The following is a 24187-nucleotide window of genomic DNA, read 5'->3' as shown; positions in this document are numbered from 1 at the left end:
ACATCCCAAAGTCCTAATGGCTGTATCACTGTTTGTTTGGCACTATGTTAATGTCCTAAACTTGTGTTGGGTGAGGACATGTGTATGACTACTTCATAAAAGTACTGGGGTGTCCTAAGCTAGCGCTTTGCGAAGTGATCCTATTGACAAAATACTACCAAGGAGTTTATCCAATTGTACTCGCAAAGTAGGACAGTGGTGTCTGAGCTGAATCAGAGTTTAGACTTTTCTCTACTAATAGCAGGCTGTCTGGCTATTACTGAGTTTAGAGTTACTGAGGTTGCTACTGTTGCTAACAAACCCAAGTTTGCCTATGTAACTGCAGGAAAAGTAAGGCACTGGTATCTGTTTTACTGTCAGTACAGGGGTGGACTATGTTGTTAGCTAGAATCGTGAGAAGCGAGCTCTAGAGCTCTTGTACCTTAAGTTTTTAACTTGTGGCTTAGGGCTGTAATGGTCCGTGTAGCCAGAGGGAGAGAGACATTCAGAGGTGCTGTCACTGTCAAATGGATGGTGACCATGTACTGAACTGCGGTCAGAGATGCTGTGGTCATCGTCTGATCTGTCCATTGTCTGGTCACACTTCTGGGCCAGAATCTCTGCATATGGCCTTCTAAAGCTTCTAGAATGAAGTAAAGTAGAATGCCTATCTCAACGCAGTTGGTGGATACAGCAGTTACGCTCACTGTCCCTCTGTGGCTTTTTGTCACCCCTCTTTGGGCTGTTGTGAGGGTGATCTTTTGAGGTAGCAGATCTGTGTAAAGTGTCAGCGTTTGAGCTGGCAGGCTCAGTTGTTTTCCCTCCTGCTTTGGACAACAGTTTCCCAAGCCACCTGTGTCATCTTTCTTATCTCATGCAGTGAGGGTTACCTTGGTGCGTCATAAGTACAACGAGAGTGCGTATGCATGGATGAAGGTTCTGCAAGAATAAGGAGTTGAAGGTGGGGTTTTCTTCTAAGCCTGGTGCATTCTTGCCCTGGAAGTATGCATGCCTCAAACGTTGGTAATAATCCCTGGGATGCTCACGACGGGAATGTTTAATTTGGAGGGCTGTAACCATTGATGTGGTCTTGTCAGCAGTAAAAGAGAATTCTTCTACTAGTGCTTGACGGAGCTCTCTGTGGTCGTTTCTGACTGTGGAAGGTTGTGATTGTATAAACTTGTGGACAGCTTTAGAGCTGGTTTTCCACACAAGTTTAACTTTGCAATAGGGCAAGTCAACTAGATTGTATTCTAGTTCTCTAAAGTAATCTTCAATGTGGTGATTACAGCTGTCTGGATCAAAATGATCAATGTCCTTAGCTATAAGCTCAAGCACTTTAAGGCGGGGACACTGTGAAGTAATTTCTAGTGAAGACAAGACTAAACTAGCACTACCATGGCCTTGTGCATCATGTGCTACAATTCTCTCTGGTTGAAGGACAGGGGCTGAGCAACTATTATCACTTTCCTGGTAGTGCAGAGGAGAGGCTGAACAGTTCTGGAAAGTTCAAGTCCCCCTTTGGAAGGATGAGTTGCTCAGTGGCTGGCAAATAAGACTGTGGTTGTATTGGGCAGCTTCCACGTATGAATATGTAACTGTGTGAATGATCGGGACATTCCTGAAAAAGAGAGCATTACTGTCAGAGATACTCCCCTGAATAAATAAAGGTTAAAAAAAAATACAATTTCAGGCTAAAACAAATGTGTTTAGGCTGTTTTTACTGCCCTCAAATGTAAAAATGGGTTAAATTTAAGCCTGAACAGCTGTAAGGGTTAAGAAGTTGACTGTACCAAAAGTTATAAGCTTTATCATTTATGACACATCAGCATCAATTCAAACAACACTATACTAATAATTTGTAAGAGATTATGAACAGCTACAATTAATAAACTAAACCAAACAGTATCACATGTAAAATATAATAAAACCCTTTACACATTGAAGAATAAACAGAATGTCAATCTGGTTGTTTTGCAAACACCATATTAATAATTTGTAATTATGAATTATAACAAAATTAGACTCATCAGGGCGAGTATGCTAAAATATTTGCTACTGAAAGGATAAGGCTGGTGATTTTCAATATTTTTCTTACTGTCATCAAATCTTATGTGCAGAGACAAACCAACAATGAACTCCTCCTGCTTACAAGTATTGTGTGTGTATCCATAACCTCAGCTGTTGTCCAAAAACTATTAAAAACACGTCAGTGAGTCACACCACTACACTGGGTGAAATGTTCCTTTGTCTGTGAAGACAGTGGATACCGTAGCTTGTTTATAAATGGTTCCAAAGAGTAAAAACACCTCATTCAAGGCTGTGTCCAAACTTTTGTCTAGTACTGTATATATATTTATAAATTTGCCAATAATTCTAAAGCTGAGGTTAATAACACCTTGCAGTCAGTTCTTGACCTTTTAGCGTGGGACAAATAAATGAAAAAGTTAAAATATTTTTGACAAAAGAAAAGTAAAACATCAATATTCTACCTGTACCTGGCTCTATCTGCTCCTTTGGATTTACTCCAAAGGAATTTTGAGTGCATGTCGGCAGTAGAAACTCAATCTATTACAAGCATTAAATCACAAAGGAAGAAAAATGGGTGTAACTAGAGATGAAAAATAGTCACTGTGCAACATTCTGCCTGTTTGTGCTTTTGTGTCTGTTGTCATCTGACAATCTGCCGAAACAATAATTCATTGTTACATGATGTTGTGTTGAACAGGTCATTCTAGGATGACATTTTGCAGGTGCTCTTAGAAAGCAATTTTGCTTGTCATGGTGTTGATGGATTTGACCTGCATAACTTGTCCATTTAATTAGCTTTCAATCTAAATTGGTTTATACTGATCAATGTGGTGACATGGAAACAGATACAGGAAGGGGTTAGTTGTTCTTTTCTGTGTTCCATGTTTTTCTATTGTGCACTAGAGAAGTTAAAATTCCCCTCCTCCTAAAAAATGGTTTTTACTTATTGTTTCTTCACTCTGATGTTTGCGCTTCCTTGTGCAGAAAAATGTTGTGTGCAAACTTTGAGACTGGAATTATTTAGTATAGTAGATATATTTATCTACTGGAGTGAAAACATTTCTCTGTGTTCACCTTAAATCTCAGTTTAAGGAGTGAAATTACAAGCCTGGTTTTGTGATATTCCAACTAGTTTGGAAGCCAGACGTGTCTGGTCATGGTCTAAAATGCAACTTATATAAGTGTGATGTGGAAACTTGAGACCATCATTGAGTAAAAGAATAGAGAATAGAAAAACATCTTGTGTCTTGTAGAAAAAAACATCAGACACAAACAAATATTCAAAGGAAAGTAATTTTATGTGTCTTAAAACATCTTTAATTTGTAAGGCAGCAAACAAAATGTGTTTTAAAAGGCATATAAAACTATCAAACACAATACTAAAAACACAACACCCCAAAACCCTTCCCTACCTCCTAGAAATATTTATGTACTAAATGGTTTTAGCTCATATGTTGCAAAGTAACCTAATTACTGCCCGGATTATGTTTCCTGGTAAAGTTTTTTTTTTTTCCTAATCTACAAGATGCAACATTCTTGTAATGTGCAGAACTCATAGGAAGGTGGTCAAAGTGCAGGACTTTTACACCAAAGAGTGATGTTTAAGTCCCGTATCATGCTTATGATTAGATTTCAGCTTCAAAAACACTTTGGTTAGGTTTAAGTTATTACTGTTCTTTTGGTTAAATAAACGAAGTAAACATGTTCTGTCTCACTGTCAATTTTTTCAATATTCAACAAAGATGACAATCTTTTCCGAACCTTTATCAGGTGTTTGAGTTGCCTAAACTGACCTTTAAAAACATTAATAATGGTTTAGTTGCCACAAGTGGATATTGTAGAAAAGTAAATGAAATGTGTTTTTTTTTAAAAACACAATTTTGCTGATGCATTCATTATAAACATTTCCCTATCATGTTGACAATAGATATTGATTTTGGCTACATGCACCTGACACTATCTTTTGAAAAGCCTGAATTCAAGGGCACAAAACTTACCTACAAGTGTTACTATTACAGAATCTGGGCAAGATTAGGTTTCTTTTTGAAAGGATATTTACTGTTGCAATGTAGTAAAGCTAAAGAATTTTTTTCAGGCAACAGTTGCAAAAATACAGTATACAATATCAAATGAGCTTATGTATATCAAGTTTATATGGTGTAGAATGACATGTATCATGTTTACTAGTTCAGTCATGAGATGAATCAATCAGTCAATCAAGTTTATTTGTCACACGCAAATATTCATGCACAATCACAGTGAAATGCAATCTTGTCAGTTCCTTCAAATTGTGCAATAAAAATAGATTAGATAAGTAACGATTAGTAATAATTTAAGAAATGTAATAATTGACCTCATTTAGTATCTTAGTGGCCTGAGCCTCTTAGTGTTGGCCTGGTGTATCCGCTACCTTCTTCCCAACTGCAGCAGGGAGAAAATGCCATTATCCATGTGGTCTGGGTCTTAGGCTCCCAGGCTTATTCTTGCAGTGCCTGGGCTAAATAGTCTCTTGGCAGGGTAGAGCAATGCCTACTGTATTTTCAGCCAAATTAACCACTCTTTGAGGGCCTTGCAGTCCTGTTCGGTGCTGTTTCCACACCCGGCAGTGATGTTCCCAGTCAGGACACTCTCAATGGTGCAGGAGTAGAAATTCCTCTGTATTTGAGAAGATACCTGGAATTTCCTCAAGTATCTGAGGTGAAACAGTCTCTGCCTTGCCTTTCTTACCACTGAGTTAGTATGCAGCCCCCAGGTCAGGCCCTCAGTGATGTGGACACCAAGGTCCTTGAAGCTGTCCACCCTCTCCACAGAGGAACCACTGATATTAAAGGGGATGCAGTTCCTTACACACAAGACATGAAGACAAGACATGGAGTAATGGTGACTGTGGTGAGGTTGGTGTAGCTGTTACATACAAGTGAATAGGCAGGAAAGGAGACGGTACAGTGAGCAGGCTTGGACATAATGCTGTATCCTGCTACTTTGGCCACAGATATGGGCTTTATGCATGACTTGATGGTAAAGAGTGTTTCGACCTCTGACTGCAACCAAGTTGGAGTGTATCTGGACTGGCCTGCTGGCACTTTGTCCTTCAACAGAGTCCCCTTTAACACATTGACACCTTCTGCACAAAATTCACTGAGCCTGTTTATCTGGCTGTCTGGATCTGGGTGAAATCAAACTATGTCCTGTGTCTGAGGACACACATTTTGCATACAGCTTGTGGTTGCAGTACATTGGTTTAAGGCTTTTGCACATGCACAATGTTGTCCAACAGCATCCCTATTCATATTTTATTGTCATTTCTTCATCCATGTTGATTTTGATGCAAAGCCTACTTCTCAGCCAACTTTGTGGTCAGATATACAGATTCAAACAACTGCAATGGCCCTCACAGAATGAAAAGATCAACATTTCATATATCTTGAAGGGCCACATTCACAATGACTATTAGTTTAACCTTTCACTGTATGTCAGTAAATAACATGTTTTTTTTTTTCTTTTACTTTGTTACAAGTTGGCATTTAGCATCTTAAAATTTTAATTTAAATCTTTGTGGTATTAATCTTGAGGTGAACTCTCATTTGATAACAGTTGGAAAGGACAAATGTGAATATTCTTCTTTTTGTTTCCACTTTGTCTTTTCTTAGTTTAGTTTTTTGTTTTTGTTATGGCCTCATGGTTTATGGGGCATTATGTCTCCATGGTGCCATCAACAGAAAATACTGTGTTACCGATTATGTTTTGGAACATGGGTGTTTGTATGACTTTGTACTTGTATTTTTATTACTGTAATTCATGAGATAATGATCTACCAATATATTGTAAAATGGTTTGGTGAGGGCAAGTATGAGGATATTGAATAATCACTATAATACACATTCATTCAGCTCATGCAAAGCACCTATTTGGGTATCTGTTAAAGTATACACGGTATGTCATAGTGGTTATGTGTCTGAAGCTTAACATTAGAAGTGCTCATTAATCTTTTTAAATGTACAGGAGGTTCCATTTATTCTTGTAAAGTTGGAGGCTAAAACCAAAAAACAGCAGCACGGAGGTGGGTCTTTTTCTTTATTTTCAAACATGGTAGGACACTAAGTAACTCAAGTGTCTCTTCTATAATTTAGAAATTGCTCTTATTTTAGTGGAATTTCTTAATTTTAATTAAATTCACATTTCAAACACCACTCACTCACTAAGGATGTCAGTGGTGAGTGGTGATGTGTTTTGCCTTTTGTTGGTTTAGTGGTTCAATTCTTGCTTTAATTTCATTCTGTCTTTAAGTTGCAATATCAGGCACTTGTGATGAATGTTTCTCATGCCTAAAAAATGACAACAGAAAAATAAACAAATAAAATGAAATTATCTATATTGCCAAAATATCAAGAATTTTTGTGAAGTATTTTTTGTGATTTCTTTCTTCTCCTTACACAATTGTAATGCACCACTGAGGAAACCTCTGCTGGTCCCTGTTTTTCTGGTTGTGGCTCTGGACAAAACTCAATTAAACTTCTTGTATGATCATAAATAGGACACATACAGTTTATTGTATCACACACAGTACATACCATAGATGTTTTTTTACAATAACATTAAGAATTGTCATTTAGCATTTTAGATTAGACATAAGTTAGACCCTGTATTTAAAGAGTAACTTAAAACCAGCCTGAAAAGCAATGTTTTGCTGCCCCCCCTTGTTGAAAGTTTTCAGTCTGTGTCACCTCTGTCAGAAGACAGACAACGGTAACCACACCCAGCAGTGAATACACCTGTACATCTTTATAGCAAGGTGAGAAGAGAATCACTGGAGGTCAGCAAACACAAGATTTTAAAGGGGTGTTAAGTTACTCTGTAAATGTTTGGGGTATTAATACTGAGGTGAAGTAATCTGATGCAGTTTTTCTCCATTCATTGGAAGAAATTAGTGCCACCGCTAACAAATAATAACTTAAAATGTAATCAAACAAATATTTTTGCAGTCTGATTATTACTCCAAATGTTGCTTATTATTTACATCAGGCCATAGGTTTTCATCCACATCACACCAGCTGTAACACCTGCTGTAAAGAGCTTACATCAGTTAAAAAGTCTAATGTAAAATGTATATTGAAATATTTACCATTTGATATATTCATTAGATCACTGTGATTATTGGGCAGCTAAAGCTAAACTTCCTGATAGCAAATATTTATTTTTTCTGTGACTTCTTTATTTTCATAGTATTTTATTGGATCACGGGTTTCCATTTATTCCTGGGAAATTAGGGCAAAGAAAACAAGAAGACAAAAAATATGTAGACAATATTACTCTGTTGAGCTACGTGGAAGTATGGTAACAAGAAGGGGGAATTTGGCACTAAAAAGACTTTAACTGTAAAAGATATCCACTCAATTACACTAGGAAGGCTGAAACTTATCTTTAGATAAGATCTTCAGATAATTGTCTTCAGATAAACTTTTAAATATGTTGTTTCACAGAAGGAGGACTGTGGATTTTGTCCCCCATCACTTGAATTGTAGGAGGAATGATTAAAAGATAAACCTATTTTAATGTTCAGTTGGGCATGTGCGTATTGTTTTAAGATATACTTGATAAACTGTGAACCTGTCCTTTAAGTGCTGTTTATAGAAAAAGAATTGAAATAGCACCCTGAAAAAGCATGGCACGTTAACTCAGAAGCCTGGGTCTGCAGTCTATTAAAAGTCGCTCTTAGTTCCAGAATAACACATTTCACTTCAAGCCAGGATAAATCCATTAATGAGTTCATGAATAATACTGTAAATATTTTTAAATGTCTATATGAAAACAAACGAAACACAGAAAGCACTTCATTTGAAAGTGAAATTGAAAAACAATACACATTCCTATTTGTATTTCCTTTTTATGTATGCATTGATTGTGCCATGAAAACATGTTAAATTACAATTATTTAGCCTTTTGTCTTTAATAACTGAACTGAATGAATTGTTTGTTATTGTGACTTTAATTTTCCCTGCCATGTTAAAGGGGATATATTGTGCATATTTCCAAGTCTATATTCATATTCTGGGGCTCTACTGGGATCTTTTTTGCCCCTCTCCCAATGAGCCCATGCATAACATAGACATCTGACATCATAACAATATAAAAAAAACAGGGAACCACAAAAAGCATATGTTCCCTTTAAAATCAAGTCTTAACACAGAACACAAAGTGAAGAGGTGTATTGCATTTGAGTGTTGTCCAACAGAGAGCAGCATGGAGCTGCCAATATTAAATACAAAGTAGTGTAATTAGTTTTTATGAGTTGCCACAAAGGAGCTTTTTGATATATGTCACTCTATTTCTATGTTTCATTCTTTTGGGCATTTGAAATTTTGCACATACAAATACCCTGCATATAATCTTGTTCTTTTTAATTAGTTATCTTTGAGAATTTTAATTATTTCATTATAACACTAATAAGTACATTCTGCTGGTTATAATAGTTTACTCTCACTGAAGTAAAAATTCAAGAATATATGAGAGGTGTAACAGACGGGCAAATCATTAAATCATAGAGATGTAGTAGAAACTTACAACTTTTTGTGTGTATTGGGTAAGCAATGTCAATCTTTTGTCTCCAAAATACAACAATGGCTTTTTTTTGTTGAGAGAAAAAAAAACAACTTATACTTCACAGCAATTTGATAAATATTTTTTTTCTTTCATTATGTTATACAATGTAGTAATGTGCAATGATTTGGGAAACTTGTACTTGTTTAGACAGTTTGATTAAATGTTGCAAGGAGGTACAGTGTTGGTTTGACCCATTTTAATGGATGTTCTCTTTCAGTTTGGGAACATGTACTCAGATATTATTGTGCTGGCTATCCTGGGTCGATCTTTCACCTTAGGGGCACTGTATGACAGTCATAAAGCTGAACTGATTCCAGGTTAAAATTATAACACTTATTATAACACTTATTATACTTGTACTTATTCTACATTACAGTGAAAAACTTAAACACGTTTCTGTGTTGGGAGTAATCATTCTCACTTTAACATGTTGTCTTTTGGCTTGGTTTGTTTTGTAGATCCATAAATACATTAATTCAAAACACATTTCTGTTCATCTGTCAATCTGAGTGCTGTAGTACAAAGCTACACCATTCACAGTCATATGCAAGGTAATGCATAGAATAGATGACTTAAATGTACAGCCACAGGGTCCTAACATAACACCCAGCAAGGGTTAGCTAAGCTACTGTGTAGATCTGGCTAAAAACAACAACTCAGCTCATACAGTACATGGGAATAAACGGACAACTTTACCTCTTTACCTGTGTCCATCTTCCGTCAAAGATACGTACAATTTAAACACATTATGCTTGTTTACCTGTAATAAACACATATGTAACAGTAGATTGTTGTTATCAGGTTTTTGTCCATCCTTTCATCTCAGAATTTCATCTCGGAACCCAACAGCTGTCATCAGACAACGATGTAGCCTCTGGGGGCAACGGCCAATGTTTCGGACGTCCTCCTTCTCATCTGTGGTTTCCTCTTCCATGTGCAGGTCATTGTTTACAGTCTGATTAGCAACTTGAGATGTGAAAATGGAGTTGTAGTTGAGAGATGATGAGCAGTCTGTTTCATTTATTACACAAGTCAAATGTTTCTCCACACAATACACAAACACTGATACTTTTTGTAGGTGTTTTAGGTCCAGACGGTCAATGCGTTCCGCCCCTAATCCTAACCATTTGGAGGTATGTCTTGAGCCAGAGCTTTCCAGATACCCAGGCCTATTGGTATTTGTAGTCCCCTAACCTAACCCTAACCTATCCAACCAAAGTATGTTCCTGTAGAAATCGTGGCCTACATTGTTCCATCCCCGCTCAAATGTGATTGGTCAATACTACTCAGACTACAAATGGAAACCAGAATGCTTCAGATACCAAAATCTTGTCCCTTGCCTACATATTCTGTATTCATATGCAGATATCTGTTTATAGAGATTAGTACTTTTAGAACAGTTTTTATAGAGGATGAGTATGAATACACCACCTCCTTTTTGGTCAGGATTTGTTAGTGCCAGGAGGGAACACTAACCCTTGTTCAATTTAATCAATGAATCAGTCTCACAATTGTAAGTTCTTGTCCCAAACAGTGACCTCTGTTCACTGTTGCTCAAAGAAACAACGAAACACACATCGGTGTTGCAGTGACCCCGGATCAGCTGTGGGCTGTGGTACATCTTCATAGATGCAGACGTTGAATGCAGGTAAAGAATCAAGCCGTTTCAGGCTGCTCTGAAAGAGTCTTTAGGCCGGCTTCACTTCTAGTTTGCAGTATTGCTCTCAGAAAGAGGTAGAGATTCGGTTTCAAGCGTTGTTCTTCTTCTTCAGGAGTTTAAGTTGAGGATTCAGGCTTTGGTTTACTTGTAGTGACTTGAGTCGAGTACTGAATAAAATTTAGTCTGACAACGTTCAAATCTTCAGCGGCGTTTACTTAATATTACTAATAAAACCAAACAAATTAACTTGTTGCAATAAAAGATTAACTATGGATATATTTGGTTGAAAAACAAACAAAAGAGAAGTCTTGAAGGAATTTTGGGAAGTCTAATTCTGAGTTTTTACACGCAAAAATCACACTTCAGAGTCACTGTGGCCTAATATTTCACATTAAAGCTATAAATACATTCTTTTCATAATGTCCAAGCATTTCATGATATTTCTGATTAACGGTCCTGTCAGCTTGTATTATATTTGTAAGACCATTCAAGAAACAGTTAAGCAGTTTACATATGATTCATAAAAAGTCAGTTCTTCTAATAACAAACATTAACCTTCATATTAACACTTCATGATGTCTAAGCATATAACCTATAATAATACCAGCGCACAGGTCGGTTACATTGCTATCTCAGTCTCTCTCCTCTGCTCCGCTGTAATGAGGCGATGAGTGAAGTTTTATCTCAGTAGTTAGCACAGTCGTCTATGATCCGGGAGACTCAAGTTCGAGACCCGGTGTGGGGATCTCCTTTGTCAGATAGTCTATCCATGAACACTTATTGTAATTTTCTAAAATTAAAGCGTAATATTAAAAAAAAACACGATTTTTAAGCCTCTTTCCTTTTTTATTTGAATACAAATACAATTAAAAATACAAATAATTTTGCTGCCTCAACAAATACAGATACAAATTCAAATACTGAGCTCTCTGCACATCCCTATTATGTTCACAAGGCTAAAGGAATTAGATTAACATCAGGACAAGTATGTTGAAACAGAAATATTTAGTTCCTAATATATTCATTAAATCACATCATTTATTGCAATGAAGAGGTGCTTTAGCTCCATAATAACAAATTGCTGCTTGCTTTTGTCTTTGCGATCTCTTTATTTTCTTTGTATTTTAAGGGACCATGGGTTTCCAGTTATTTTGGGGGAATATAGGGCAAAGAAAACAACAACAAAATTCATACACAGCATGAATATTATTTTTATTTTTATTTTTTAAACAAGTATCGTGTACTGCAGAGCAAACCTGCACTGGTCCCTATTTTTTGTGTAGAATTGTTGTTAATCGCAGTGTGAGGAATGATTAACCAATTTCAGCTCATGCCATGAAACACTTTGACTTAAATGAATTTGTTAATGACTTTGAGCTTCAGAATTTCACTTTTGTGAAGTGGTTTTAACTATAACTCACGAGTGGATAAATGCATTTTGTCACATTTACCACATTTACGGTCTTTTTGGCATCAAATTCCTTGTTTGTGTTCCCTCAGACAGTGTTTCCCTATTGAGCTGCAGTGGAAGTATAGTGTCAGAAAGACTTTGGCACTAAAAAGACTAACATTGAAAGTAGGACTGTGCAGAGAGCCCTGTATTTGTATTTGTATATGTATTTGTTGAGGCAGCAAAATTATTTGTATTTGTATTCAAATAAAAGTGGAAATAAGCATAACAATCCTGTTTTTCTTTTTATTACACTTCTAATTTTAGGATATTAAAGGGGCCATATTATACCCCTTCTCCACAAGTTAACTATATATTATCTATATGAGGGTTCATTTAACCACTGTAGTGTTTTAAGGAGAAAATCCCTGTTTAGAGTGCTTCGTTAGATGAAGTTTATAGGCTTATAAACAAAGTTCGGGAACCAAAGACCACGCCTTGTACGCAACCCATTTCTGCACCACAGGGTATTTAGACACACCATATCCGCTCCTCTCCCCTTTGTCTCAGCTTGCAAGCACCCCGTGACACACCAGCATAAACTTAAAACTTCTTACTCACATCATGGACCTGGAACTGCTCCTCAACGCTTCGGACGAGGACTTGTTCGAAGTCCCGGCGTCCGATCTTTCCGGCAGCCTCGCCTGCGCTCCTCGGTTTCCCTCATCCCGGCCTCTCGGCCCTCATCCTGCGTCGACCACGGTATCGTCGAGCCCTCGATCCCCAGCGGCTCCAGGGGAAGGTCCCGTACTCAGCGTCCGAAGGAAGCTACTTATTCCCGACGCTCACTCATGCCTCGCTCGAGATCTCGGAGCCCGCCCAAGAGGAGCAGCCACCGCGCGCAGCGCTCTCCTCGCCACCGGCGTACCGACCGCTCCTCGGCCCCAAACATGTCCGAGTGGACTGTCGCTCGCTTAAAGCATTTCTTCAGCCAAAATAACATTCCCCTCCACCGCACCGACAACAAGGCAAGACTGTTTCAATTATACACAAACTCCCTGCAGGACAGCACTCTCTCCCGTCCATCTTCCCGCGATCTTCCGGGTTCCCGACATCGCACGCCATGACGTCACGGCACGTCGCTCCGCCACACGCACACCTTCCTCCTCAGCAACCTCAGCCTCCCCAGTACAGTCTGCTTCTAACCCTATGCAGGCTCTCTCTGCTCCACAGCCATTTCCTCCTCCTACTTTCTCTTCAGCCACACTTACATCCCACGCATATACATCCCATCACCCCAGCATCCCTTCCTCCTCTCTGGCTCCTATCTCTGCTGCTCCTTCCCTCCCGGCCATCTCAGCTGCTCCTCCACCCGCACCAACCACGGCAGCCGCTCAGACAGCACAAACAACAGCGGGCCCCAGCAGCTCCACTAGTTACACCCAACCTATTCCTCCTCTTTCTTCTTTTCACCCTCCCTGTCTCCTCCCCTACCCCCCAGCTCCCCACGACCCGCACTCTAGCATTACCCGTACTACAGCACCTGCACCTCCTTATCCTACAGCCTTACACACGGCCAGCCTCGGCCTTTTCCTGGCTCCCACACCTCCATCCAGCAGCTACACCCTGGCCACCGCCCAGCCACCAGTGCGCCCCCTAGCATCCGCCCGGCCCTCCCCCGTGTCTCCCACCCTCAGGCAGCAGATCCTAACCGATAATTACATTGATCTCGCTCAACTCATTCACCCTACATCAATTAATCCTCACATCCCCAGGGAACTGCTCACCTCATTCGGCCCCTCGGAACTTAAACAGCCACTTCCTGCTCGCTCCAAGGACCTCACGGTCGCCGAGTTCGCTTTTGCGTTCTCATTGTATAGAGACATAATTTGTTCAGCCTTCCCCGACCGCAGGTCCGAGCTCGATGATTACTTGTCATTAATTCTCGACCTGGCCTTGCGTTTCGGCGGCAACGGTTTCTATACCTATCATATCCTCTTCGCTTCCCAAGCCGCCGGTCGCCTCCAACAGTTCAACCAGGGCACGTACTGGGGAACATTGGACCACGAGCTATACTGCTGAGTTTTCGCAGCTCGCGCTTCTCTGCACTGCGAAACGTGCGGCGCCCCTTCCCATCCCGCCGCAGCATGCACCCTCTCCGCCCCCCTGCCCCGCGCCTCGGTAACAGAGAAGCGAAGCCCAGCCATGCCACACTACTTGCCATCGGCGGCTCCCCCACCATCCATCACCCCCAAACCTGCCTTAGATCACCCGTCCATCCTCGGCCCCCTCCCCAAAGGCACGGACAGGAGAGGGAGACCTGTCCTCTACAAGGGAGGACGGATGATCTGCAATAACTTCAACGACCTCAGTTGCAGCTCCTCCAGCTGCAAACTCCTCCACACTTGTTCATTCTGCAGGGGAGCCCACGCCAGAGCCGCATGCCCACACAACCCGACAAAGCAACAGCTGTGTAAGCATCTCAATACCCCCGTTAACATCAACACCCTAGCCACCGCCCTACAAAACCATCCAGACACCCAGTTCGTCAACTCCCTCATTCAGGGCTTCACCTATGGTTTCCATCCGGGTCTGCAGGCCACGCCTGAGTCCACTCACATATGCAACAACTTGCAATCAGCCCTGTCTGAACCCACCACAGTTGACAGACTACTGCAAAAAGAAGTTGATGACGCCTTCATGATTGGCCCTTTCTCCAGCCCCCCTTTCCCGTCTTTAAGAGTCAGCCCAATCGGAGTGGCAACCAGGAAGTACTCTGGGAAAAAGAGGCTCATCATCGACCTCTCGTCCCCCCACAGTTCCACTGTTTCAAGCATTAACAGCCTGATTCCCAGCCTGGACTTTTCCATGCAATACGCCACCATAGACCACGCCATTTCCCTCATCCGCCTCGCGGGCCAGGGAGCATGGTTGTCCAAGGCGGACATCACAAGTGCTTTCAAAGTCCTCCCCATCCACCCCGACTATTGGCACCTCTTCGGGGTCTCCTGGAAGGGCGCATACTATTTTGCCGTGCGTCTAACCTTCGGCTGCAAGAGCAGCCCAAAAATTTTCGACTCATTGTCCGAAGCCCTCTGCTGGATTCTTTCCAACAATTATAAACTCCTGTACGTCATCCACCTACTTGACGACTTCCTCACGGTCACGCCACCGTCTTCGCCCCCGTCATACGGTCTCACCACAATGATTTCTGCATTCACTGATCTCGGCGTTCCCCTGTCTCCAGAGAAAACAGAAGGCCCAAGCACATCCTTGGAATTCCTCGGCATCACCCTCAACTCCATTACACTCCAAGCATCTCTGCCTACTGAGAAACTCCACCGCATTTCTCTACTCATTCAAAACTTTCTCATGGCCAACACATGCACCAAACGTCAATTACTCTCTCTGCTGGGCCATTTCAACTACGCCACCCGCATCATCCCTCAGGGCCGATCTTTCTTGTCACACCTTCTCTCCATAGCCACCGCCGTCCCATCCATCCACGACCATGTCACGCTAGACAGCGCGTGCAAGATGGAACTAAAAATGTGGCACCAGTTCCTCTCTTCCTGGAACGGCATCTCCTTCTTTTACGACGTCCACGTTACAGACGCCAATGACATCCAGCTATACACCGACGCCGCCCCTTCAGTCGGCTTCGGTGGTAACTACGGCGGCAGATGGTTCCCTGCCGAATGGCCACCCGACTTCTCTTCCCTGGCCCCTTCCTCCACCATTTCGGAAATGTACCCGATTGTCATCGCTGCCATTCTTTGGGGGCATGAATGGTCCAAAAAGACCATCGCCATCCACTCTGACAACAGCGCCGTCGTCGACATCCTCAACAAAGGCCAGTCACACAATCTGGACATCATGCAGTTCGTGCGCAAGCTCACATTGGTTTCAGCCCAGCACCAGTTCATCATCCAAGCACTCCACATTCCAGGCCACAAAAACGCAATCACTGATTCACTCTCTCGTTTCATGTTTCAGAAATTCAGACAACTAGCTCCAGCCTCCAACCCTCTTCCAACTCCAGTCCCACCGTTTTCAGCCACAATCTACGACTGAACCCGCAACTGGAACAACTGGTCACCACTTCACGGGACAACATCATCAACAGCGTCGCCCCTCGAACACTATCTCCATACCTCACCGGCTGGAATTCCTTTAAAACCTTTCACGTCTCCCACTGACTCCCATTCCCTTCACCGGACATTCTTACCCTCTCCTGCTTCATCACATTCTCCCACACTCAACTCAAGATCAAGTCTTCCACCATACAGACCTACCTCAGTGGAATCAATTTCTTCGTTAAATCGATTCCCGGAGCACCATGCCCAGCCTCGTCCCACTCTCATACCTACATCCACCACGACCCGGATAACATTAAGAAATCCCATTCTCGCCTCTCTGGTTGAAGTCTCTTTGGGGGCCTCGTACAGATGCCAGATCATCGAGACAGCACCCCCACCCTGAGTCTCAACCCCCTGTTCCCACTTACCTCCCCGACGTCGACGCCTCTCCTCCTTTCATCTATCACTCTCCTATCCACTCCCTCCTTCCCCTCTTTCCCGCCTGCTCTTCTTTCTCCCCATCCCTCAACCCTCATCCCTTCGACCCCTACCCCCTCATCCCGCATCCCACGACCTCGACCCTCACCCCCGCATCCTCACACCCCCGACCCTCTCCCTTCCCCCATCCATCCTTCCCTCTCCAACCATCCCTCTAACTATCCTTCCTCCTTTTCACCCTGCTCTTCCATCACACTCCCAATAAACCATTAAATCCATATTCTAGAAGGAGTGGTCTTGCTAAGTGAAATGTTGAAAATGTTGCAAAGCTGATGTTACTGTAATAAAGATGAATCTCTCCTGCCTCTGAGAATCTGGAAATGTACATGTCAGATTTCTGCAACACTTCACAGACATGTTTGCTCTCTTCTTGAATAGAATATCAAATAAACCTGAGTTTATTGAGACCTGAGTTGAAGAGTGTGCTGCTTGTTTATTTCATACTGCTTAAACAGTACAATATAGAGGCAAACCTTGTTAAAAAATGGATTGAAGTATTTTAGCATTTGTTATTGTGTAAAAAATGATATGATGTTCGAGGAACCTTTAATAATCCCTCATAGGACAAGTGGCAACAACAGAAAAAACTAAAAATACCCATCACTCTTTATGAGTCAGGGTTGTGAAATTTCCCTCAAAACTTTATCTTTAATTCTAGTAGTGATCCCAAAGTTTACAAAGGTACTAAATATGACAGGCTGAAGATTGGGGAAATTTGGGTAATTTGATAAGGCACAAACCATAGAAAAAAGACCCTGACTCTACAGCTCCCCTTGGCTTTACAGCACTTCATAGTGAATTTCAACTCGTTGTTTAAATGTTTTTAAACATTTACCTCACAGTGATTGGCAATTATCTGATCTTATTAACAGATTATCTCTAGTACAGCAATGAAGCGTCTCCAGGGAAGGGAGCCTCAAAAAAAACTCCTCCATTTCAAACTCCATGTTCAAAAGAGCGTCAACAAACACGCAGCAACAGCAAAAAATGCTTAAGTACCAAAAACAGCCTAAATACAACTGTGAACTTCTGGCTCACAGATACCAAATTACAGCAAATTGCAACAAGATCTACCATCAAAAAAACAACTAAACTGTGTCTACAAAGTTAATCAAAGCACAAAAGGTAACACACAGTACAAATGGCTACCAGCACAAGCAGTTACCCAAAACATCAAGAAAAAATAGACATACTGCTACTAAGCCTACAGATTAGGTGTCTAAAAAACATATTGAAAACCCAAATTTGAGAAAACATTATTTGTAGTTTTATTTGTTTAGACGAGCCCCCAAAATTATGTTACAACCCAGGAAGGCTCTATTTAAGAGAGGTTCATAACACAATCAGCAGAGTCAAGGAGTAGCTGAAATTGTCATGATCCTGTCACAGTCTGGCTGTGTTCCTTAGTTGTTGCTCTCCTCCGTTCCACCAGAGACTCTGAGCCTTTTCTCCTTGTTATGTTAAGACTGGACTGAGTTGGAGAAGGCTGTTTTGAGTTGTATCTTTAAAGACTTCTGGCACTATATCATTTTAGTTGCCTTTATAAGTTAGACTGTCTTCATTGTGTTTCTGGGTTTTTGGTTTTCTCTTGCTCTGAGGTTTTTCCCCCTGTACTTCAGTCACTTCTCCCCAGCCTGCTTTTCCCTCCACACCTGCCCTGTATCAGCCTTGTTAGTCCTTCCCTGCTCTCACTGTTTTCTCCAGCCAATCAGATCCTTGCCTGTTCCTTGCCTAGTCACCTGTTCCCCAATTGATTTAAATCTTGCTAGATTTTTCAATAGTGTTCAGCTTCCAGTTATGCAATCTAAATTTACTTTCAGCAATCACACGCAATTTCTACAGAAATTGCATTTTCTAGTTCTTATTCTGTCTTCCGTACGTTTTTTGCCGCGTTTCAACTGCTGCATACTTTGTGCTATAAAAACCATTCAACTGTCAATCTGTGCAACTCATTCAGCAGATGTGTGCTTGTATTTTTCTGAAATGTAACATGTTTCAGCGATTTTATATAATTTTTTAAAACATTGAAATTTATAATGGCAGTCTATGGGACGAACCGTCCAACTGAGTTGGAACCTTGGTCACTTTGACACTCAACTGCTCGGAAGTCCCTCATCGTACAGACGCCATTCAAACTGTAAAATGTTCACAAAATTTTGAACTTTCAAAGTTATCAGATTGTTTAGTGATATCTTTTGTAGTTTTTCAGCAATTTAAGCCCAAATCAGGGGTTTTTCAGACTTTTTCAGGTCTCATCAGTGTGTCATGTGATCAGGCACAGTGGAGAGCACAGATAATTTTAGACCGGAAATGTTTCTCTAAACTGCTGTCACTCCCACAATTTTAACTCCTCAAGCACATATCTTGCCTCAGTATGTTGCCACAAGCCTCCTCTCTCTAAAAATGTAAATACATTTCACATAGGACTTATAATTTTTGAGATCTGAACCTTAATTGATAGAGAGTCCCTGTCATGTTCTCATTGACTGCAATACAGTCTGCAGGATGTGTGTCTCCTCTCACTCCGGTTTCTTAAACTTACAGATTCTCTCTTCCTTCAAACACTTTTTACACATATCATTCATTCTCATGTTAAACTAGTCTTGCTTTCACTATTGATGTATAAATCTCTGGGATTCAGGCTCTAGTTTGAGACAGATACATTTTCATCATCAAAATAGAGATTTTTTTTCTCTCATTTTTGTGAATGTCTGTTGGCTCAGTAGTTTAGAACACTGTTCTTTGATCAGCTTCACCTTAAATGACAAGGTTGTGTGTTTGATACCCGTTCACTGCAGTGCTCCTCATGATATTGCTCTCATGTACAAAGTTGCTTTACATCTCTATCAAGTATCATAAGACAATTCCTCTTTAGCTTACTTTTAACATTATTACCTAACATGTGGATTGATATGCTTGTTAAACACCACTTTTCCCACACCATACAGTATGTGTGAGTAGTCCGGTGGTTTAAGCTCATATCGTTTTGGAACTCCTTTTAGAACCAAAGGTTGTGAGTTCAAGCCCTGCGTAGGGCAGAACTCAGTAGCGTTGAAGGCTGAAGGAGTCCAGGTGATGTCAATCTGCTTAATGAGCTGAAATGAACTGATTTTTTGTCAATTTCATGCAAGTGAAAGAGTAAATACCAGAATCTGGCCTGACATTACTGTCTGACATTTTAGCTCAGTGCATAGCATGTCTGTCTTACAAACATGAGGGTGTAGGTTCAATTCCACTCAGTGCTGATTTTAATCTTGGTAGATTTTTCAATAGTGTTCATCTTCCAGTTATGCAATCTAAATTCGCTTTCACAAGCAATTTCTACAGAAATTGCATTTTCTAGTTCAATTTGTAGTTCCTAGTTTCCTAGTTTTCAGTCCACTCTTGTTGGATGCTTTCTTCAGTATAGTTCTGTTTCAGTTTTGCTTTGCCTGCAGTCTCCTATGTTTGGGTCCACCTGCTCCGTTCTCAACATAACAGAAGTACTGTTATTTTATTTGGTTATTTGTCTTCAGTTGTGATGTATTATCCATTGATCATAATGTAATCAATCCAAACATATCATGTTCTTTGACCTCATTAGGAGAAATACTTTTTAAAATCCCCCCCACTCCCCTGTCCCTCATTCTCCATGGGTGGATCAGGAGCATAAGTTATGATTGTGTTGGTTATCATGACATGGGCATTACATATAAGGTAAATTAGCCATAGCATGTGTGATTTCTTTGTGAATTTCAGCCATTATTTTATCAGGAAAACTGTGTCAGCCTAAGCCACACAGACACACACAGACAGGTGAACTGCAGGCTCTCAGTTGACCTCTGATGTCATAGTGTCATAGTGTTTTTTAGTTGCAGGAAACTTTTGAGTTGTGTAGTAAGAATCAATCTGAGAAAAAGACAGTTGTACATCACCTACATTATCCATTTATTTTGTTTAAACATTTATTGTGGAAATCTACCATGTCTCTTTATGTACCCATCACTCTTTAGGATTCATGCTTATATAAATAAAAAAGAGTGATCAGTAGCAAGATTTTGACATACTCGAACATCAACCCCTCTTCTCATTTCTCAGTTTGTACATCCTCGATTCCTTTCCTCGCCTCCTCTCCTCACATCTTAGTCCCTCCCACCTGAGATGCAAGCTGAGGAGGCAAAGATGAGACATGAGGAGAGAGGAGTGGAGGCAACAAGCATTTAACAAAATCAGACATCCTCGCTTTGGAGCTGTTGTCAATTAAATATGACATGTGGCACAGCTGCATCATCTGTCCATTGTTTTGTTTTAGCCTATGGCTGTATTTTATGATCTCTGTCAGGTGAGCATAACAGTGTTCATGACAATTATATTTACTTTTAATTCATGTCACAATGTGACATAATGTGACAAGAATGTACGGATGTCATACATTGCTATTTTTTATGTAAAACACATACACACACTACAAATGGTCGTATATTCCAGCTGTGTGTCACGCCTCTTTCATACATCACGGCATAGGGCAAAAAAACTTCCGCTAAGGATACACCTGTGCATCCTCGCTATGAGGAGGGAGCATGTTCCAAATCCTCGGTGCAAAACAACTGAAGGCAGCGTCGCCATACCTCTTGCTGTTTGTCAGTGGCACCTTCAGCAGATCAGCACCATGCGATCTGAGGGAGCGATTTGGAACATAGTCCGACAGGCAATCTGACAGGTAAGAAAGTGCTAGCCCATTCAGAGCTTTAAAAACAAGTAAAAGAATTTTAAAATCTATCCTCAGTGTTACTGGGAGCCAGTGCAAAGATGCTAACACAGGAGTAATGTGACCTCTTTTACTGGTTTTTGTTGAGTTCTTGCTGCAGAGTTTTGGACGAGTTGCAGTCTATCAATAGTTTTTTTTGGCAAATCAATATACAGTGCGTTGCAGTAATCTAACCGTGAGAGTACAAAGGCATGAGTCAGTTTTTTTGCATCCTCCAGGGAGAGGTATGGTCTGACTCTTGCGATGTTTCTCAGGTGATAAAAGGCTGTTTTAGTAACATTGCTGATATGATTGTCAAGAGGTCAGGATCAAGAATGACACCCAGTTTTTTACTATTGGTTTTACCTGTAGGGCCATATTTCCAAGTCTATTTATTATTTCATCTCTTTGAGCATCTGTGCCAATGATAAGGACTTGTTTTGTCTTGATTTAATTTGAGAAAGTTGCCATTCATCCACTGCACAATACTGGAGAAGCAGTTTAGTAGAGGGCGTAGGGCATCCTTATTGTCAGGTGCCACAGATAAAATACAGCTGGGTGTCATCAGCATAGCAGTGAAAATGAATCCTATGGTTACGAATAATGAACACCATAGAGAATGCTTCGCCTCAAGGAAACATAGTCACCAAGACTAACAAAGTAGTTTCTGTCTGTGAGGTAGGTATTAAACCAGCTCAGTGTGGTTCCTGAGAGACCAATACAGCTTCCGAGTCTGTTCAGAAGTATCTCATGATCAATGGTGTCGAATGCAGCAGTCAAATCAAGGAGAACAAGGACAGAAACGTTCTTTTTATCTGCGCTCATTTTAAGATCATTTATGACATAAATATCATTGTTATGGAAGAAAGCCTCTTGCTGTATCAACACTGCCCTTTCCAGGATTTTACCTAGAAAGGGCAGGTTGGATATGGGCCTGTAGTTACTCAGAGCAGAGGAATCCAGAGTGTGTTGTTTGAGCAGAGGCCAAACTAGAGCAGTCTTAAGTGGATCTGGGAAGATACCTGACACTAAGGAACAGTTTACAATATCTAGGACATCGAGAATAAAACTACCTACAACCTCTTTAAAAAAGGAAGTGGGGCAGGTGGAGGAGTGAGCAGGTGGAGGATTGCAATTGAGAGATGATATCCCCCTATGAGTTCCCCTTCACTAATTTTCCTAAAGAAATTTAGATTTCCTAGAGCAGCGCCAGCATATTTTTGATTGGTAGTGTTTATAATACTAGTCCTGATGCTGACAATCTTATTTTCAAAGAACGAGGCAAACTCCTCACACTTTGACTGTGAGGGAGGATGGACATGCTCGCTAAAATGGGTGGGTTTTAGGAGATGGTCAATCGTTTGGTCTGGGATTCAACCCCTTTCCCTCTTTCTTTCTCTCTCTCAACCCAACCGGTCAAAGCAGATGGCCGCCCACCAAGAGTTCTGCTTGAGGTTTCTTTTTCCTTACCACTGTCGCCAAGTGCTTGCTCATGGGGGAATTGTTGGGTTTCTGTGAATTAAAGAGTACAGTCTAGACCTGCTCTATGTGAAAAGTGCCCTGAGATGACTTTTGTTGTGATTTGGCGCTATATAAGTAAATATTGATTGATTGATTGATTGATTGATTGGTTGATTATTCTCATTGGCCTTAATAATTTAAGGCCAATGAGAATAATTCCAATTTCCAAGAAGAAGGCGTATCTTCATTTTTCAGGGAAAACATCAGGCATCATCGGCAATTATCTTTATCTAACTAGGAGAGGAGTTTGGGTGTTGCTTTGGCTCTCTTTTTTTTCTTTTTTCTTAGTTGCAGGATACTTGATGAGTTAATATTAAATAAATGAAATGTACACAATGTAAAATACAGTGCTGCTTGAAAGTTTGTGAGCCCTTGAGAATTTTCTGTATTTTTGCAAAGTGAACCCAATTAAACAAATAAAACAAAAATGATAAACTTGTTCATTTATTTATTAAAGAAAATTATCCAATCTTACATATTTTTGTGAGGCAATGGTATGTGAACCCTTGCTTTCAGTAACTGGTGTGACCCCCTTTTACAGCAATAACTTCAACCAAATGTTAATGGTAACCGTTTATCAGCTCTGCACATCAGCTTGGAGGAATTTTAGCCCATGGCCCCTTACAGACCAGTCTCAACTCAGGGATGTTGGTGAGCTTCTTTGCATGAACTGCCTGCTTCAGGCCCTTATACAGCATTTCTTTAGGATTAAGGTGATTATTTGTTCTTTCTGTGTTCTCACTTCTAAAGTAGAGGTCTCTCCCTTCACTCAAAAATGTGTAAATGTCATGTTCCTTCATTTGGATGTTTGAACTTCACTGTACAGAATGATTTATGAGTTTGACACTAGACAGCTGTAATCTAAGTTTAAGAGGCAAATCGTCTGTTCTTGTGAATTTCTGTGTGTTTGTCTGTGCTTCGTTTTCACAGGTCTCACCCAACAAGGTGATCTTGATCTCAATAAGACTACTTGTTTAAATAAAGGTCTATATCAATAAGAATATAATTCAGATTAAAAGAAATACGTTTGACATAATAATCATCATTTCAAAACCAGGTCTGACATCAGTGTCAGTTTTTTAAATAAACACATTCATCCACAGACCTGTGTGAAAAGCTTTCATCTGAACTATTTCTTCACTACAAAGTAGTTCCGATAAAAACTGTATATAAATATTTTTCAAATATGTAGGAAATTTAGAATATGACATCAAAGCGTAAAAGAGTGTGAATGGTACTCAAATAATTCTCAACTGTATAAATTAATAAGAATCAGATTTCTTTAAAGCACAAAGTATGTTGGTCTTATTTGAAGTAGGTAATTGTCTTAAATCTAGAACAGTATCACTATTGTAGAGCTTACAATAAGTTAAATACACTTGAACTGAAATGAAAAGGATGACGAGGCTGGAGAATGATGGCTTATGATGACAAAAAAGCACTTCCTAATACTAGTAACAAATGTTCAGTATGACTATTTACAGCTAAGTTCAAGACATTTTATCTTAAAATGCTTAAATATCACTTTCTAATCTTATTTCAAGTAGGTGAATATACTTAAAATGAAGAGGATGACATGAATGGTAAAACAAAAAGCTACTTTTGAGGGGAAAAAAAACTATTCTTGAGCATTAGAGGCTCATTATGACACACAACACTCCCTAATACTAGTAAAATATAGCTCAATATGAGTTTTCCCAGCT

At 40.3% G+C, this 24187-nt stretch overlaps 1 protein-coding gene across 1 annotated transcript; it reads left to right on the top strand.

Moving 5' to 3' along the window:
* The first annotated feature begins 13865 nt into the window (after positions 1-13865).
* LOC121887339 lies at positions 13866-15787 on the top strand. The gene has a single exon (XM_042398073.1). The coding sequence runs from the start codon at positions 13866-13868 to the stop codon at positions 15732-15734; it is 1869 nt and encodes a 622-aa protein (XP_042254007.1). The 3' UTR covers positions 15735-15787.
* Positions 15788-24187: the final 8400 nt, after the last annotated feature.

Source organism: Thunnus maccoyii, chromosome 20, assembly GCF_910596095.1.
Source record: "Thunnus maccoyii chromosome 20, fThuMac1.1, whole genome shotgun sequence".
NCBI classification, from domain to species: Eukaryota; Metazoa; Chordata; class Actinopteri; order Scombriformes; family Scombridae; genus Thunnus; species Thunnus maccoyii.
The sequence above is the reverse complement of the archived record's forward strand: the minus strand, read 5'-3'. Positions and strand labels throughout refer to the sequence as shown.

Bases quoted from the DNA above. Each gene is read 5' to 3' on its own strand.
- LOC121887339 (XM_042398073.1), top strand. From the start codon at position 13,866: ATGCCACACTACTTGCCATCGGCGGCTCCCCCACCATCCATCACCCCC.